This window comes from Lepidochelys kempii, chromosome 1, assembly GCF_965140265.1.
Source record: "Lepidochelys kempii isolate rLepKem1 chromosome 1, rLepKem1.hap2, whole genome shotgun sequence".
Lineage (NCBI taxonomy): Eukaryota > Metazoa > Chordata > Testudines > Cheloniidae > Lepidochelys > Lepidochelys kempii.
Window position 1 is genome coordinate 47,412,257 of NC_133256.1, and position 15,672 is coordinate 47,427,928.

The 15,672-nt window shown below is 44.2% G+C and overlaps 2 protein-coding genes across 4 annotated transcripts in view; both read right to left on the reverse strand.

Moving 5' to 3' along the window:
• The window catches only part of N4BP2L1 (NEDD4 binding protein 2 like 1), a 40,325-nt gene extending 38,040 nt beyond the window's left edge, over positions 1-2,285 (reverse strand). Inside the window, exon 1 of one of the 3 annotated variants that reach the window (XM_073341570.1) lies at positions 1,938-2,285. In XM_073341570.1, coding sequence (XP_073197671.1) covers positions 1,938-2,179 — 242 coding nt within the window. In that variant the 5' untranslated portion in view covers positions 2,180-2,285. The remainder of the gene's footprint in view (positions 1-1,937) is intronic. The other 2 variants (XM_073341578.1, XM_073341562.1) reach the window with 2 other exon arrangements.
• A 104-nt stretch (positions 2,286-2,389) lies between these two features.
• The window catches only part of LOC140907520 (uncharacterized), a 28,427-nt gene continuing 15,144 nt past the window's right edge, over positions 2,390-15,672 (reverse strand). The window contains exons 6-7 of the mRNA XM_073334107.1: positions 15,092-15,290; positions 2,390-3,602 (exon numbers count right to left, since the gene is read on the reverse strand). Of these exons, the coding sequence (XP_073190208.1) occupies positions 15,115-15,290 (176 nt within the window). The 3' untranslated portion in view covers positions 2,390-3,602; positions 15,092-15,114. The remainder of the gene's footprint in view (positions 3,603-15,091; positions 15,291-15,672) is intronic.

Genomic DNA, 15,672 nt, shown 5'->3' on the forward strand with positions numbered 1-15,672 from the left:
ACTTATCTGATAAAAGAACTGCAAACGGTTGTAGGTGTATATAATGGATGAGAACATAGTCCATGATGACATATGTTGCTTAAGGGTTTCTAGGGAAGTCCTTGTATGTGCCCATGGAAGGTGCACTTTAAATTTTTTTTTGAAATTTAATATATCAAGGAAAGAAAACCAATACAAAAAGAATACCAACATCTGGTTCTGTGGATTTTTCAACAGCAATTGATGATGCTGACACAAGGTATTGTGGAATGGACAAACAGCTCTTCAGTAGCTTTGTTCCTTCTTCTTGGAGAGATCCCACAAGGTCACGCTGGCCAACTGTTGTCCACTCTAGAGGCACTCACATGAGATCTGCAGGGTTCTGTCTTGTCACCTCTCCTGTCCATTGTTTATATGAAATAACTAAATGAGTTGGGAAGCATTATTTTTCAAGTTCACACATCATTCTACATTCTTGGTGTTTTACATCAATAAGGATAAAATGAAAGTCCTTTTTTTGCTGAGAGCACTGTATATTAACTCTTCAAGGCTTCCATATAACCATTTCAGACTTAACTATATGCCTGTTTCTGTCCATGAAAACAAGTAGTTAATGTTCAGCTTCATTTTGCGTAGGTGCTGAAATGCAAGTAAGCAGCTGGGGAGAGGCCTCCAGGTTCATGGATAACATTGCTGGGGAAATAATTAGAGCTTTCAGGTGTTTTTAATCACAGAATTTGAAAGACATTGAGTTCTAGAAAGCATACTGAAATGGATATTTCATCATTCAGATTGGGAAAGGCATCATAGGTTACCCATATCCAACAACTGGTACAGTTCCAAGATTTTTATTTGTTGCCTATTTAATTGCTTAGGGTTCTAATGCTAGGGCTGCCATAATTCAGAGGCCCCAGGACTGTGTGGTATTCGTAAAGTTCTTGTGTAATCCAAGGTTTTTCTCTTCACTGAAGCTGTCTGCATGGGAAATTAAGCCAAATTAATTAACCACATGAATTTAACACATATTAGTTAAAACATATTAATCCTTGTGTGGATAAGATCATTTGGAAGTAAAGTGGCCTTAAGTTTGCTTTATCTTTGAGTTAAACTAAAGCAACGATTTTTGTTTTGTTTTGCAGGGAGGAGCTTTTGAAACCTGTCATTCCAAAGGCTAAGCACCAGGTATGAACAATGAGAGGTGGAGAGTGCACAACAGGAGGAAGAAAAGGTATCACAGAGATGAGAATTGGTCTGTGGAGGTAAAGTGGCTAACAAGTGTTGACAGGCACAGTGTACAAGTCAAAGAATACACTAAAAGAAGAAAAGTCACAGCTTCTATGTGGTCCAGTCACTGCTTAGTGTACATTTCTGTTCAGTTCAACTTTATTAACAAAACGGATACAACAGCGATAGTCAGTTTCTACATTAGCTTTCCTTCCGCAAAGGGCGGGGGCGGGGTTTCCCCCAGTGCGAAGCCACTGCTGCCACCTCGTTCACTTTACACCACCGCCACCCAGGAGCGTGCCAGACACGGGACCGCTGTTCCTGAAGCCCCGAGGAGAGGAACCCGGCACTTCCTCCCCCAACGCTGCAGAAAAGGGCGGGACCCAGCTGAGGCCGCTGCCGCTTTACAGACTCGGGAGACGCTTTAAGGCCGCAAAGGCCCCGCCGACGCTGGCCGCATGAGACAACAGCCACGAGCGGGGCAGCCAGCAAACGTGCCCCGAAGGGCAGCGCGACTCCGGCCTCGCCTCGCTCCCGTCCCGGAACTGGGCCCCGCCCGCCAGCGCTAGTGCCCCCGGCGGACAGGGACGCCTCGGCCCGGGGTGGCTGCAAGGCCGGCGCTTGGCCCCGCCACACCCTGCCCTGTCGCGGCAGCCCCGCAGCGGGAGCGGCCCAGAGCAGCGCGGGGCGTCCCTGCCCCAGCGGGGTCACGACACCCGGGCGCCCCCCGTTACCTGGCCCGCGTGGTTTTCCCGGAGCCGGGCAGGCCGCGCAGCAGGTAGAGGCGTTTGCTGAAGCGGCGCCTGCGGGGCTGCGCCCGGGCCGGGGGCTGCAGACTCAGGCCCCCGAAGGCGCGGACCAGGCTCCCCTCCATGGGCGCGCGGCGGGCCGGTCCCAGCCGCAAACAGCGGCCCGTCAGCTGCTGCGAGCGGCTTGGCCTACACTGAGCATGCGCGCTAACAGCCCAGCCGGGCATGGCCACGTGCTCCGGGGCGCGCGGGGACGGTCAGGGCGGGCCCAGGGGCCAGCTTCCGGGCGCGCGGGAGGAGTGGTGGGGTTGAGACCGTGCGCGAGGCGCTGCCAGCCGCGGGGGGGGGAGTGGGCGGAGCTAACCGTTACCCCAGGTGCGCTGAGACGGCTGCAGCGCCTGCAAAAAAAAAAGGGGGAAAGAGGGGGCGCGGCTCGTAGCATCGGGGTCCTCCCAGGGCTGTGCCCGTCAAGGCACCGTGCGAGAGCCCAGTGTCTGACCACGGCCCCGCCTGATCTGCTGTAGTGAGTCGCTAAAGGAGCGGCGATCCTGTGACATCTGTTTCAGACCCGCCCCCCTGCCCCACCCCCACCAAAACCAGTTGCGATGGTCAGTGTTTGACAGTTTAGCACGTGACAAAATTTGCCTTCTCAGCTGGCCTGGTTGCCTGAACGGGGCGGCCTTTCCCTTGCCAGCCCTGTAAATGGATTTTTTTTTTCTACACAAGTTTATTTTTGGGCTCATATGATGCCAGGCTGACTGATGTCCTGGGTTGATGGCAAAACTTAGGGTTTCTTTAATCGACCAAAGGGGACTGTACCTTTGGCAGCTGTTATTTTGGCTCTATCTAGCATCCTTGTCCTTTTTCAGGTTCCCCACTTGTGTGTAAAATATGGATCACTACAGATCTAATGTTTGATTATCTGGGTACATTGCAGTAAACATGAACAAGAAAAGGTTAAGTATTTGTGGCACAAGGAACAGGGAGGAGAGACGGATGAAGACTTGCTCCATTTAGTATCATAAGGAGGCAAGGGATGAAAACAATTAGTAACAGGGAATAGGAGAAAACAGAAGTATAAAGGATAAATCATCTAACTTGCCACAAACACAAGACTTATAAAGGGACACCAGCAGTGAAGACACATATTCCACTCTGCAAATGCATTGTTACCATCAAACCATTACCTTCTAATGCATATAGCAAATATTTCTGCGTTCCGGTAATGAATTAGATCCAGGAGTCTAAAGTTTACAGTTTATATAGACAACAGATCCCTCCCCTTCCTTTGGTTTGTAAACACAGAAATCAGTCAATGTGGAAATCTTTTTGGTATTTTTGCTTCAGACTAAACATTCGGAAAAACAATCTCCTTTATTTTCAGTCTCTCTGTGCCATAGAAGGATGAGTAAAAGAAGTATGGATATCAAGTGACTTCTGAAAGTGGCCATTTGACAATCAAAAATTATTAGTTTTTTTATTTCAAAACCAGAATGGGTGGCTATGTGGATATAAGCCTAAGGATTACTGAGGGTCATGGATTCAGCACCAAATTCTACAGTGAATACTTCTTCCAGGTTCTTCCTTACATTTATAACACTTGATTGTAAACTGAGGTCCTTCCATGATGGTGCCACGCTTGATAAATTTCTGTAATATAAAAGAAGAGAGCCTGCTGAAGCATCATAACCACCAATAACCAATGCAGATTTTAAAAATACTAACTGTTGTAAACATTGTTTCAATATTGCCACATCCCATCTTATGACTAAAGGAGAGTATTAGAGAATAATTGTTCACCTCCAGTCCCTGATAAAGGGATCTATTTCCTTCTCAGTTTTAGCAGTTTGATTTTCATTCCTCCTTTTGAAGGAGGTACAAAGAGGGATTTTGAAGGCTTAGCCGTGGTCTACGCTACGGGGTAGGTCGAATTTAGCCACATTAGGTCGATTTTAAAATTAACGCGTCTACACAACCAACCCCATTCCATCGACTAAAGGGCTCTTAAAATCGACTTCTGTACTCCTCCCCTGCAAGGGGAGTAGCACTAAAATCAACCTTGCTGGATCGCATTTGGGGTAGTGCAGATGCAATTAGACAGTATTGGCCTCCGGGAGCTATCCCAGAGTGCTCCAATGTGACCGCTCTGGACAGCACTTTTAACTCCGATGCACTAGCCAGGTACACAGTAAAAGCCCAGGGAAATTTTGAATTTCATTTCCTGTTTGGTCAGCGTGGTGAGCTCAGCAGCACAGGTGACCATGCAGTCCGCCCAGAATCGCAAATGAGCTCTAGCATGGACCGAAAGGGAGACACTGGATCTGATTGCTGTATGGGGAGAAGAATCTGTGCAGGCTGAACTCCGATCAAAAAGAAGAAATGCTAATATATATGCCAAAATCGTACAGGGCATGGTGAAGAGAGGCTACAACAGGGACACACAGCAGTGCCGTGTGAAAGTTAAGCTCAGGCAAACCTACCAAAAGATAAAGGAGGCAAACTGTCGCTCTGGGTCAGAGCCCCATAGATGCCGCTTCTATGATCAGCTGCATGGCTTTATAGGCGGGGACCCTACTACTATCCCACCACTGTCTGTGGACACCTGCAAGGGGGGACTCTCATGCAACAAGGAGGATTTTGCAGATGAGGAAGACGAGGAGGAGGAGATGAATGCGCAGCAGGCAAGCAGTGAATCAGTTCTCCCCAACAGCCAGGACCTTTTCATCACCCTTTCAATACCCTCCCAAGTTGGGATCCCTAACCCTGAAGCTGGAGAAGGCATCTCTGGTGAGTGCACATTTGTAACTACAGTACAGGGTTTAAAAGCAATAGTGTTTAATGTTTGATTTGCCCTGAAGAATTGGGATGCATCTGCGGCCAGTACAGCCACTGGAAAAGTCTGTTAACGTGTCTGGGGATGGAGTGAGAATCTTCTAGGGACATCTCCATGAAGCTCTCGTGGAGGTACTCTGAAAGCCTCTGCCTTATTTTGTCCTCCATGGTAGGACACTTTACCACACCAAGCCAGTAGCAAGTAGTCTGGAATCATTGCAGGACAAAACATGGCAGCGAATGGTCTTGGGTTTTGGTCGCATTCAAGCAACATTCGGTCTTTATCTTTCTGTGTTAGCCTCAGGAGAGTGATATCATTCACGGTCACCTGGTTTAAATAGGGGAATTTTTATAAGGGAACAGTAAAAGGACCACGTTCATGCTGGGTTGTTTGCACTTGGCTAAAAGGGATCATCCTGGAGAATAGCCATGCGGCGCGGGGAGGGGTGAAGGGATCATCCCAGAGAATATCCACGTGGCAGGAGGACGGGTGAAGGGATCATCTCAGAGAATAGCCATGTGGTGGCGTGAGGGGAGGTGTGTGCTGCACATCCACCTGAAAACCGCAGCCCCTCCGGTGAAACCCAACCAGCATAGCTTGCTATGGGAAAGGATGGCACTGCAGTTTGAAACCATTCCCACATGTTATGAAGGTGGAAGAAGCCAACCCCGTGTACCAAAAGGCTTACCATGGCTGCCTGGAAACCAAATTCTGTTGCCCAGCTGTGTGTGATGTGTCACCATACCGGCAGGTGCTCAATATGAAAGGCAAAATGTGACCTTGTACCTAAAGCACATGTGCTGTGAATTGCTTGATTCACTGTGAAAGAGTCTTCCTTTTGTTCTCAGAAATGTATCATCTTAAATTTTACTCTGCCTTTTTATCTCCCCCCAGGTGCAAATGTTTCTATGCTCCCCCATCATCTCCGTCCCTGAAGTTATTGCAGATTAGAAAGCAAAAAAAATGCACTCGTGATGACATGTTTTCCGAGCTCATGCAGTCCTCCTGCACTGATAGGGCACAGCTTAATGCATGGAGGCATTCAGTGGCAGAGGCCAGGAAAGCATTAAGTGAGTGCGAAGAGCAGAGGCAGGAGGCGATGCTGAGGCTAATGGGGGAGCAAACGGACATGATGAAGCATCTGTTGGAGCTGCAGGAAAGCCAACAAGAACATAGACCCCCGCTGCCTCCATGGTATAACCGCCTGCCCTCCTACCCAAGTTCCATATCCTCCTCACCCAGACACCCAAGAACGTGGGGGGTGGAGGGAGGAGGAGGCTCTGGGCACCCAGCCACTCCACTCCAGAGGATGGCCCAAGCAACAGAAGGCTGTCATTCAAATAGTTTTGATTTGTAGCGTGGCTACAATAAGCAATGTGGCCTTGTCCTCCTGCACCCCACCCCACCCGGGCTACCTTGTCAGTTATCTCACTTTTTTTAAAAAAATTAAGAAAGAAAGAATGCATGGTTTCAAAACAATAGTTACTTTATTTTCTTTGCCAGCTGTGATCGAAGCGGGGAGGGTGGTTGGCTTACAGGGAATTAAAATCAACAAAGGGGGCAGGTTTGCAGCAAGAACACACACACACACACAGCTGTGACACCGTAGCCTGGCCAGTCATGAAACTGGTTTTCAAAACCTCTCTGATGCGTAGCATGTCTAGCTGTGCTCTTCTAACTGCCCTGGTGTCTGGCTGCTCAAAATCAGCCACCAAGAGATTTGCCTCAACCTCCCGCCCCACCATAAACATCTCTCCTTTACTCTCACAGATATTATGGAGCACACAGCAAGCAGCAATAACCATGGGAATGTTGGTTTCGCTGAGGTCTAACCTAGTCAGCAAACAGCGCCAGCGAGCTTTTAAATGTCCAAAGGCACATTCTACCACCATTCTCCACTTGCTCAACCTGTAGTTGAACTGCTCCTTACTACTGTCCATGCTGCCTGTGTACGGCTTCATGAGCCATGGGAGCAAGGGGTAGGCTGGGTCCTCAAGGATAACTATTGGCATTTCAACATCCCCAACGGTAATTTTCTGGTCTGAGAAGTAAGTCCCTTCTTGCAACTGCTCGAACAGCCCTGAGTTCCTAAAGATGCGAGTGTCATGCACCTTTCCCGGCCATCCCACGTTGATGTCGGTGAAAAGTCCCTTGTGATCCACCAATGCTTGCAGCACCATTGAGAAGTACCCCTTGCGGTTGACGTACTGGTTGGCAAGGTGGTCCGGTGCCATGATAGGGATGTGTGTTCTGTCTATTGCCCCACCACAGTTAGGGAACCCCACTGCAGTAAAGCCATCCAGTATGACCTGCACATTTCCCAGAGTCACTACCCTGGACAGCAGAACATCAGTGATTGCACTGGCTACTTGGATTACAGCAGTCCCCACAGTAGACTTGCCCACTCCAAATTCATTCCTGGCTGACCAGTAGCAATCAGGCTTTGAAGCTTCCACAGGGCTATCGCCACTCGCTTCTTAACTGTCAGGGCAGCTCTCATCTTGGTATTCCTGCACTTCAGGGCAGGGGAAAGCAACTCACAAAGTTCAAGGAAAGTGGCCTTATGCATGCAAAAGTGTCGCAGCCACTGTAAATCATCCCATACCTGCAACACTATGCTGTCCCACCAGTCTGTGCTTGTTTGCCGGGCCCAGAATCGGCGTTCCACTATATAAGCCAGCCCCATGGCCACCATGATGTCCCAATTGCCACAGCCCATGCTTTCAGAAACGTCTGTGTCCATGTCCTCATCACAATTGTCCTCTTAGCCCGGTTCTGCACATACTCCAGGATAATGCGCGAGGTGTTTACAATGCTCACAACTGCAGAGGTGAGCTGAGCAGGCTCCATGCTTGCCGTGGTATGGCGTCTGCATGGGTAACCCAAGAAAAAAGGCGCAAAATGATTGTCTGCTGTTGCTTTCACGGAGGGAGGGGCGACTGACGACATGTACCCAAAACCACCCTCAACAATGTTTTTGCCCCATCAGGCATTGGGAGCTTAACCCAGAATTCCAATGGGCAGCAGAGACTGCTGGAACTGTGGGATAGCTACCCAGAGTGCACCACTCCATAAGTCGATGATGGCCATAGTACTGAGGACACACTCCGCTGACTTTATGCGCTTAGTGGAGACATACACAATCGACTGTATAAAATCGATTTCTAAAAATTGACTTCTTTAAAATCGACCTAATTTTGTAGTGTAAACATACCCTTAGAAAAGAAATGAAGTGGAGAGTAGAAAAGGTGGGAAGACTGAAAAGAATATAGAGGAAGGGAAGATAGGAAGACAATGTCAGAGCTGGAGCAAGACAAGGAGCTAGACATCATGAAGAATCAAAAACAAGAATAGGAATAAAGGATAACAATACTTAAAATTAATTTAAAATTTCACCAATATTACTTCAATCATAGCTAAGCTTCAGAAACTGATTTCAAGTACAAACTTTTCTTTTTTTCTGTTAAATTTATATGGAACCTGATTGTCCTCTATAAAAAAGTCTGAGGAATTCTGTGGAAGATATCTACAATTTCTTAAGCTCTTCTAAGTAGATACAAGCCTGTATTCTATATAACTCTTATGTCTCCTATCAATTATTTCCTCTCTTTTTGAAGTCAAATGTGACGCTGGGCTCTATTGGTAAACATTGTACAAGGGAGTTCTTTCTTCACATTTGTCCAATCTCTGCGTATATTTAAACAAATAATTTTATTTTAACAAAGGGGGTAGTATTCTCCTTCATTTGAGCTTTAGTTCTAGCATAAAATGTCTAATAGTCTAAAGATCTATTTTGTTTTGTGTAGAGGTTTTGCATTTAATGATGAGAAGAGACTGTTTATGGCTAGCTCTCTGTGCTCATAAAAGCACTGACTATCCACATGTCTATGGTACTAGCATACCTTTCTCTGCAGACTGTTACAGTTTTATCTTATGCTGAATAATAATAGAGTGTAAATTAAAGGTTATACCAACATGGGAAAGATTCAGTAAACTAGAAATGTAATCTGTGGATATCTGTATACTCACTACATATCACAGTTCTTACAAAGTAATACAGTAAAAGCTGTTTTAGTTGGCATGTTGGGGGAATGGGGAATGCCAGTAAGTGAAAAATGCCTATTAACTAAAAGGGAGGGAGTTTGGGTGTGGGAGGGGATGCAGCTCGTGTGCTCTGGTAGGAAGTTTGGGTGTGGGAGGGGACTCGGAGCAGTGGGTTGGGGTACAGGAGGGGGTGCGGGATGCTAGATCCATGGGCGCTCACCTCGGGCGGCTCCCCGCAAGTGGTGACCTGTTCCGGCTGCTCTGAGGCAGAGGCACGGCAGGCAGCTCTGTGCGCTGCCTCCACCCACATGCACTGCCCCTGCAGCTCCCATTGGCTATGGTTCCCCACCAATGGGAGCTGCGGAGTACTTGGGGCGGGGCAGCACAGGGAGCCGCCTGCCACACCTCTACCTAGGAGCAGCGAGGACAGGTCGTCACTTGCAAGGAGCCACCCAAGATGAGTGCCCCCCCATATCCGGCACCCCGCACCCCAACCCCCTGCTAGTCCCATGCCAACCGGACTATAAACCAGAATTTCAATGAAGATCAGAAATGCCAGTTTATAGAGCTTTCCGGTTGGTGAAGTGCCAGACAAAATAGCTTTTACTACATATATTTAATAGATTATACTTCCCACTAAAGTTAGAGAACTGGACACTTAATATTTTACTCACCTGTCCAAAAAGAACATTAAGTTTTCATTATAATTGTGATAAAATGTGAGCTGGATCCAGACCTGAAGAAGAGCTCTGTGTAAGCTCGAAAGTTTCTCTCTCTCACCATCAATAAATATCAATAAAAGATATTTTATTGTTAAATAAAGCAAGTTGAAGTATGGGATGGAAGAACTGACTATAAGGTGGATAGAAAGCTGGCTAGATCATCGGGCTCAATGGGTAGTGATCAATGGCTCCATATCTAGTTGGCAGCCGGTATCAAGCGGAGTGCCCCAAGGGTCGGTCCTGGGGCCAGTTTTGTTCAATATCTTTATTAATGATCTGGAGGATGGCGTGGATTGCACCCTCAGCAAGTTTGCAGATGACACTAAACTGGGAGGAGTGGTAGATATGCTGGAGGATAGGGATAGGATACAGAGTGACCGAGACAAGTGAGAGGATTGGGCCAAAAGAAATCTGATGAGGTTCAACAAGGACAAGTGCAGAGTCCTGCACTTAGGACGGAAGAATCCCATGCACTGCTACAGGCTAAGGACTGGGTGGCTAGGCAACAGTTCTGCAGAAAAGGACCTAGGGGTGACAGTGGATGAGAAGCTGGATATGAGTCAACAGTGTGCCCTTGTTGCCAAGAAGGCTAACGGCATTTTGGGCTGTATAAGTAGGAGCATTGCCAGCAGATCGAGGGACGTGATCATTCCCCTCTATTCGGCATTGGTTAGGCCTCATCTGGAGTACTGTGCCCCACACTACAAGAAGGATGTGGAAAAATTGGAAACAGTCTAGCGGAGGGCAACAAAAATTATTAGGGGGGCTGGAGCACATGACTTATTAGGAGAGGCTAAGGGAACTGGGATTATTTAGACTGCAGAAGAGGAGAATTAGGGGGGATTTCATAACTGCTTTCAACTACCTGAAAGGGGGTTCCAAAGAGGATGGATCTAGACTGTTCTCAGTGGTAGCAGATGACAGAACAAGGAGTAATGGTCTCAAGTTGCAGTGGGGGAGGTTTAGGTTGGATATTAGGAAAAACTTTTTCACTAGGAGGGTGGGGAAGCACTGGAATGGGTTACCTAGGGAGGTAATGGAATCTCCTTCCTTTGAGGTTTTTAAGGTCAGGCTTGACAAAGCCCTGGCTGGGATGATTTAGTTGGGGATTGGTCCTGCTTTGCGCAGGGGGTTGGACTAGATGACCTCCTGAGGTCCTTTCCAACCATGATATTCAATGATTCTATGATTCTATATTACCTCACCCACCCTGTCTCTTAATATCCTGTGACCAACATGACTACAACAACTCTGCAAATTACACCATCCCTGAGAGGTATTTGTCTCATCTGTTCTTAAAAACTTCCAGTGACAGTGATTTCACAACCTCCCTTGGTACTTAACTATCTTTATAGTTGGAAACTTTTCTTCTAATACCTAACCTAAATCTCCCCTCCTGCAGATTAAGCCCTTTAATTCTTGTCATACGTTCTGTGGACATGAAGAACAATTGATCACCATCCTCTTTATAACAGTTTTTAACATATGTGAAGACTGTTACCAGGTCTCCCCTCAGTCTTCTTCTCTCAGGACTAAACATGCCCAGTTTATTTAACCTTTCCTCACAGGTCAGGTTTTCTAAACCTTTTATCTTTTTTATTGCTCTCCTCTGGACTCCTCCAATTTGTCCACATCTTTCTTAGTGTGGCATCCAAAATTGGATATAGTACTCACTAGTGCCAAGTAGAATGGGACAATTACCTCTTGTGCCTTACATATGATACTCCATTAATACATCCCAGAACAATATTAGCCTTTTTTGCAGCTGCATCACATTGTTGGCTCATATTCATTCTGTAATCCACTAAAACCCCCTGATTCTTTTCAGCAGTACTTCTCACTAACAAGTTATTCCCCATTTTGTACTTGCACATTTAATTTTAACTTCCTAAATGTAGTACTTTGGACTTACGTTTATTGAATTTATTCTTGCTGATTTCAGACCAATTCTCCAATTTATCAAGGTCATTTTGAATTCTAATCCTGTCTCCCAAAGCACCCCTTCCCATCTTGGTGTCATCCACACATTTTATAAGCAAACTCTCTACTCCATTAGCCTAGTAATTAATGAAAATGGAGAATACTACCAAACACAGGACAGATCCCTGTGGGAACCCACTAGGTATGTCCTCCCATTTTGACAGTGAACCATTGATAACTATGCTTTGAATATGGTCTTTCAGCCAGTTGTTCACCCACCTTGTAGTGATTTAATCTAAACAGTATTTTGATAGCTTGCTTATGATTATATCACATGGGGCTGTGTCAAAAGCCTTACTAAAATCAAGATATATCACATCTATTGTTCTCCCCCCCCCGGCCCCCATTAGACCAGTTACCCTGTCAAAGAACAAAATTAGATTGGTTAGACGTTATTTGTTCTTGACAAATCCATGTTGGCTATTACACTATTATCCTCTAGTCTAGACTTGCAAATTGATTGTTTAATAATTTGTTCCCAGGATCTTTCCAGTTATCAAAGTTAGGCTAACTAGTCTATAATTCCCCAGGTCCTCCTTCTGCCCCTTTCTAAAATAGATGCTACGTTTGCCTTTATCCAGTCCTCAGGGATCTCATCTGTCCTTCATGAGTTATCAAAGGCCATTGCTAATGGTTCTGAGATTGCTTCATCTAGTTTCTTAAGTACCCTAGGGTAAATTTCATCAGTCTCTGCCAACTTGAATATATCTAACTTACCTAAATATTCTTCTACTGTTCTTCCCTGGCTTGTGTTCCTTCCCCCTTGCTGTTAATGTTATTTGTGCTAAGCAGCTGGTCACTATTAACTGTTTCAGTGAAAACTGAAGCAAAATAGGTATTAAACACCTCAGCCTTCTTGATGTCATCTGTTATTAGCTTCTTTCCCGCTAAGTAGTGGACCTATACTTTCTTTTGTCTTTTTCTTGCTCCTAATATATTTATAGAGCCTCTTTTTTTTTTTTTACCTTCTATGTCCCTTGCTAGATGTAACTCATTTTGTGCTTTAGCATTTATGATTTTGTCTCTACATGTTTGCTCTGTTCTTTTGTATTCAATCCTTAGCAATTTGTCCATGTTTCCATAAGCTACTTGGACTTTCACACCCTTTCCCTTCCCTACTTATCTTCTTTCATTCACAATCAAGATGTTGTACCCTGCCGCTGATTGGCTTATGATCCTGGCCTCATTGCCCACTTCTTAAATTTTCAAATAAGCACTTTTGTGCTTTCTTCTATGGTGCCCCTCACACTTGGGAGGGGCTGCCCATAAAATCCAGAAAATTAACTCATTATCCTCATTCAGAACTCTGCTTAAAACTCTCTTTTTCTATAATGCCTGCAAAAAAACTGGACAATGCTTAGGTTGCTGGTGTGCTAAGACCATTCCCTATCATCTTGACCAATACTGTCTTATTGTTTCTTTGTATTCACCTGTCTGTTGTTTCTTGTCTTAGACTGCAAGCTCTTTGGGGCAGGGACCTTCTTTTTGTCAATGTTTGTACAGCACCTAGCATAATAGGGTCCTCATCCCTGATTACAGCTTCTAACTACTATGGTAATACAAACTAATAAATAAAACACTTGTTTCCATTGATCTACGGATGCTTATTTCAGTAGCAGTTTTGATCATAGTCATTTGCCTATTCCCCAGAACAAGTTATTCAACCACTGATTTGTTGTCAATGTTTTGAGAAGGAATTCTTACAAAAATGTTGTCTCTTAACCAGAAACAAACCATGTTCTGGGAGACATATGTGTGCAAAGAGGAGCAGAGAGACACAAATGTATTCATTTAGACAAAAACACACAAGCTATTAAAGGAAGGAAGCACCACCACTTGGCAAACAGATTTATATTAAACTGAACTTTGCTAGAAATATTTATAACATGTTTCTCAAAAATATACTGACTGTGATGATAGCATTAGCACTGCATTCAACTGCATTGTGTAATTTAAAGAGGTTACAGTGGAAATTCCCAGGAGTCTTCGCCTCTGTGAAATTTATTTTTAAAATACCTGACATTTGGTGAAATATGGTCCATTTCAAGATTTTTATATTTCAGAGTATTTTTTTAAAAGCCTCCAGAATGTCACTTCTGACTGGATTACTTTATTAGCATCCACTGGGGAGGTGGGAAATGTGTGATTTCTTGAGAGGGAGAGAGATTACCCCCACCTCCCTTCAAACGGATGGCAACATTTTAACAACAGGCTCCTGTGAGCCCCTCAGAGCTAGTTCTCACACACATCCCTGCGTATCTCATACACATTCAGTACTCTCACATGTATGTTTAAGTAATTAGAACTTAATTTATAAGTAATTATACCTGACTATGCATTCTTAAAAGCAGATCTTTCACACTATTGAGTTCAAAATGGCAGAATGAAAAATAACACAATCACCAACAACTCAAATGTTATTAGACTCCTTCTTTCACCATTTGATGACATGATCACGTGTTGGATTTGTCACTGTCTATATTTATATGCATAATTTTAAAAACCCCAAAGAGGTTAATTAAACCATGTTTACTCCATTCTGAGTAAATGTGAAGATACTTCAACTAAGAACTTACTGAACATCCATCCACATACAGTCTGATAGGTAGGATGTATAGTATTACAAGAGAGGCATTGAATTGTAAAAAATAACCACCTTAGTTCATTTGGAATATCACACCCCAAATTTACTCTGTCATTATAATGATATTCATTACATTTTAGGACTTCTATTTAAACCAACATTTTTTTGGGGGGGAGCTTGGAAATTTTTTTCTCCCCACACTCATAATGTTCACACATACCTTCATAAACACAGACATACACAAAACAGAAATAAGGTTAATTCTGTATTGCTTAGAAATATAGTAACATAAACAAGTTTAATGGTTAAGATATCAGCCAGTGTCCTGTCCTACAAAACATGGGTTAGAGAAATATCATCTAGGAAAATATCAGATAATTATTTGGAATAGTTAGAATTAAAAGGATTGAAGAAATGAATCTCCTAGCCTCTGGATCACGAGACACAGTATATGTTGTTCGTTAGCACGAGTTAATGTTAGGTAGAGGTGGTTGAGATTTTTTCGGTAAAACATTTTTCATCAGAAAATACGTTGAATCATATGAGTTTCAATTAAACTTTTATCAGGAAGGTTTCTCAGGTCCAAGATGGAATTTCTGGTCAAAAGGAGAAAGTGAAATTCCCCACCCAAAATAGCCAATAGGCTGGTGGCTAGGGCATTCTCCTGAAATTTGGGAGATCCTCCGCTCTGCCTGGAAAGAACTTTAACCTGGGTCTCCCATATCCCAGGTGAGTACCCTAAACACCAGGCTATAGCTATTCTGGGATGGGTCTCTCTCAGTCTCTCCTGTTGGAGCTGTTCCACTTTCTATAAATAATTAAATATTTACTTATAGTAAAGTCATAGGTGCTTACAAACAGGATGAGCTGTTAGTATTTTTTAAATCATTTTATTATAAATGAATGGAATAATCTTTGTTTTTCAGCTGTTTAGACCAGCATTATCCATAAGAATGACAGTTTTATAAAATGTTACCTTTATCTTCATGTTGACTTCTTCTATTTAAGATGACATTCAAGATTGGTTGATATGTTATACAAGTGCTTGTTGTCTGGATAAGTCACGGAGTTCTCTTCTACTACATGTTGATATAGGTTTGTTTCTGGAAGGGTTTCAGAAGATTCTTGACTCTTTTGGCAATCTTTATTTGTATTCTCCACAGTTTTGGCACCAACTAAAAAAATATGATTGTAATTTGCCAAATGACACCCAAAGTATAATTTATATAGTTTGTCATTTCTATTTGTCAAGATTATTTACAGAACAAGATTATTGCCCTAGAAAACTACAAATGTTACCAATTTTACACACAAAATATTTAATCTAGTTTGTTGGATTTTTCAGCTGTGCCCTGACAATTACACACATTCCCTACTGGTCTGACTCTCTCTTGGCTCTCCAGCAAATTAACTTCCAAGGCAAGAGCTACAGGGTATGTCTATACTGCAATTAAACACCTGTGGCTGGCACGTGTCAGCTGAATTTGGTTCAAAGAGCTCGGGCTAAGGGGCTCTTTAACTGAGGTGTAGACGTTTGGCCTCAGGCTGGAATTCAGG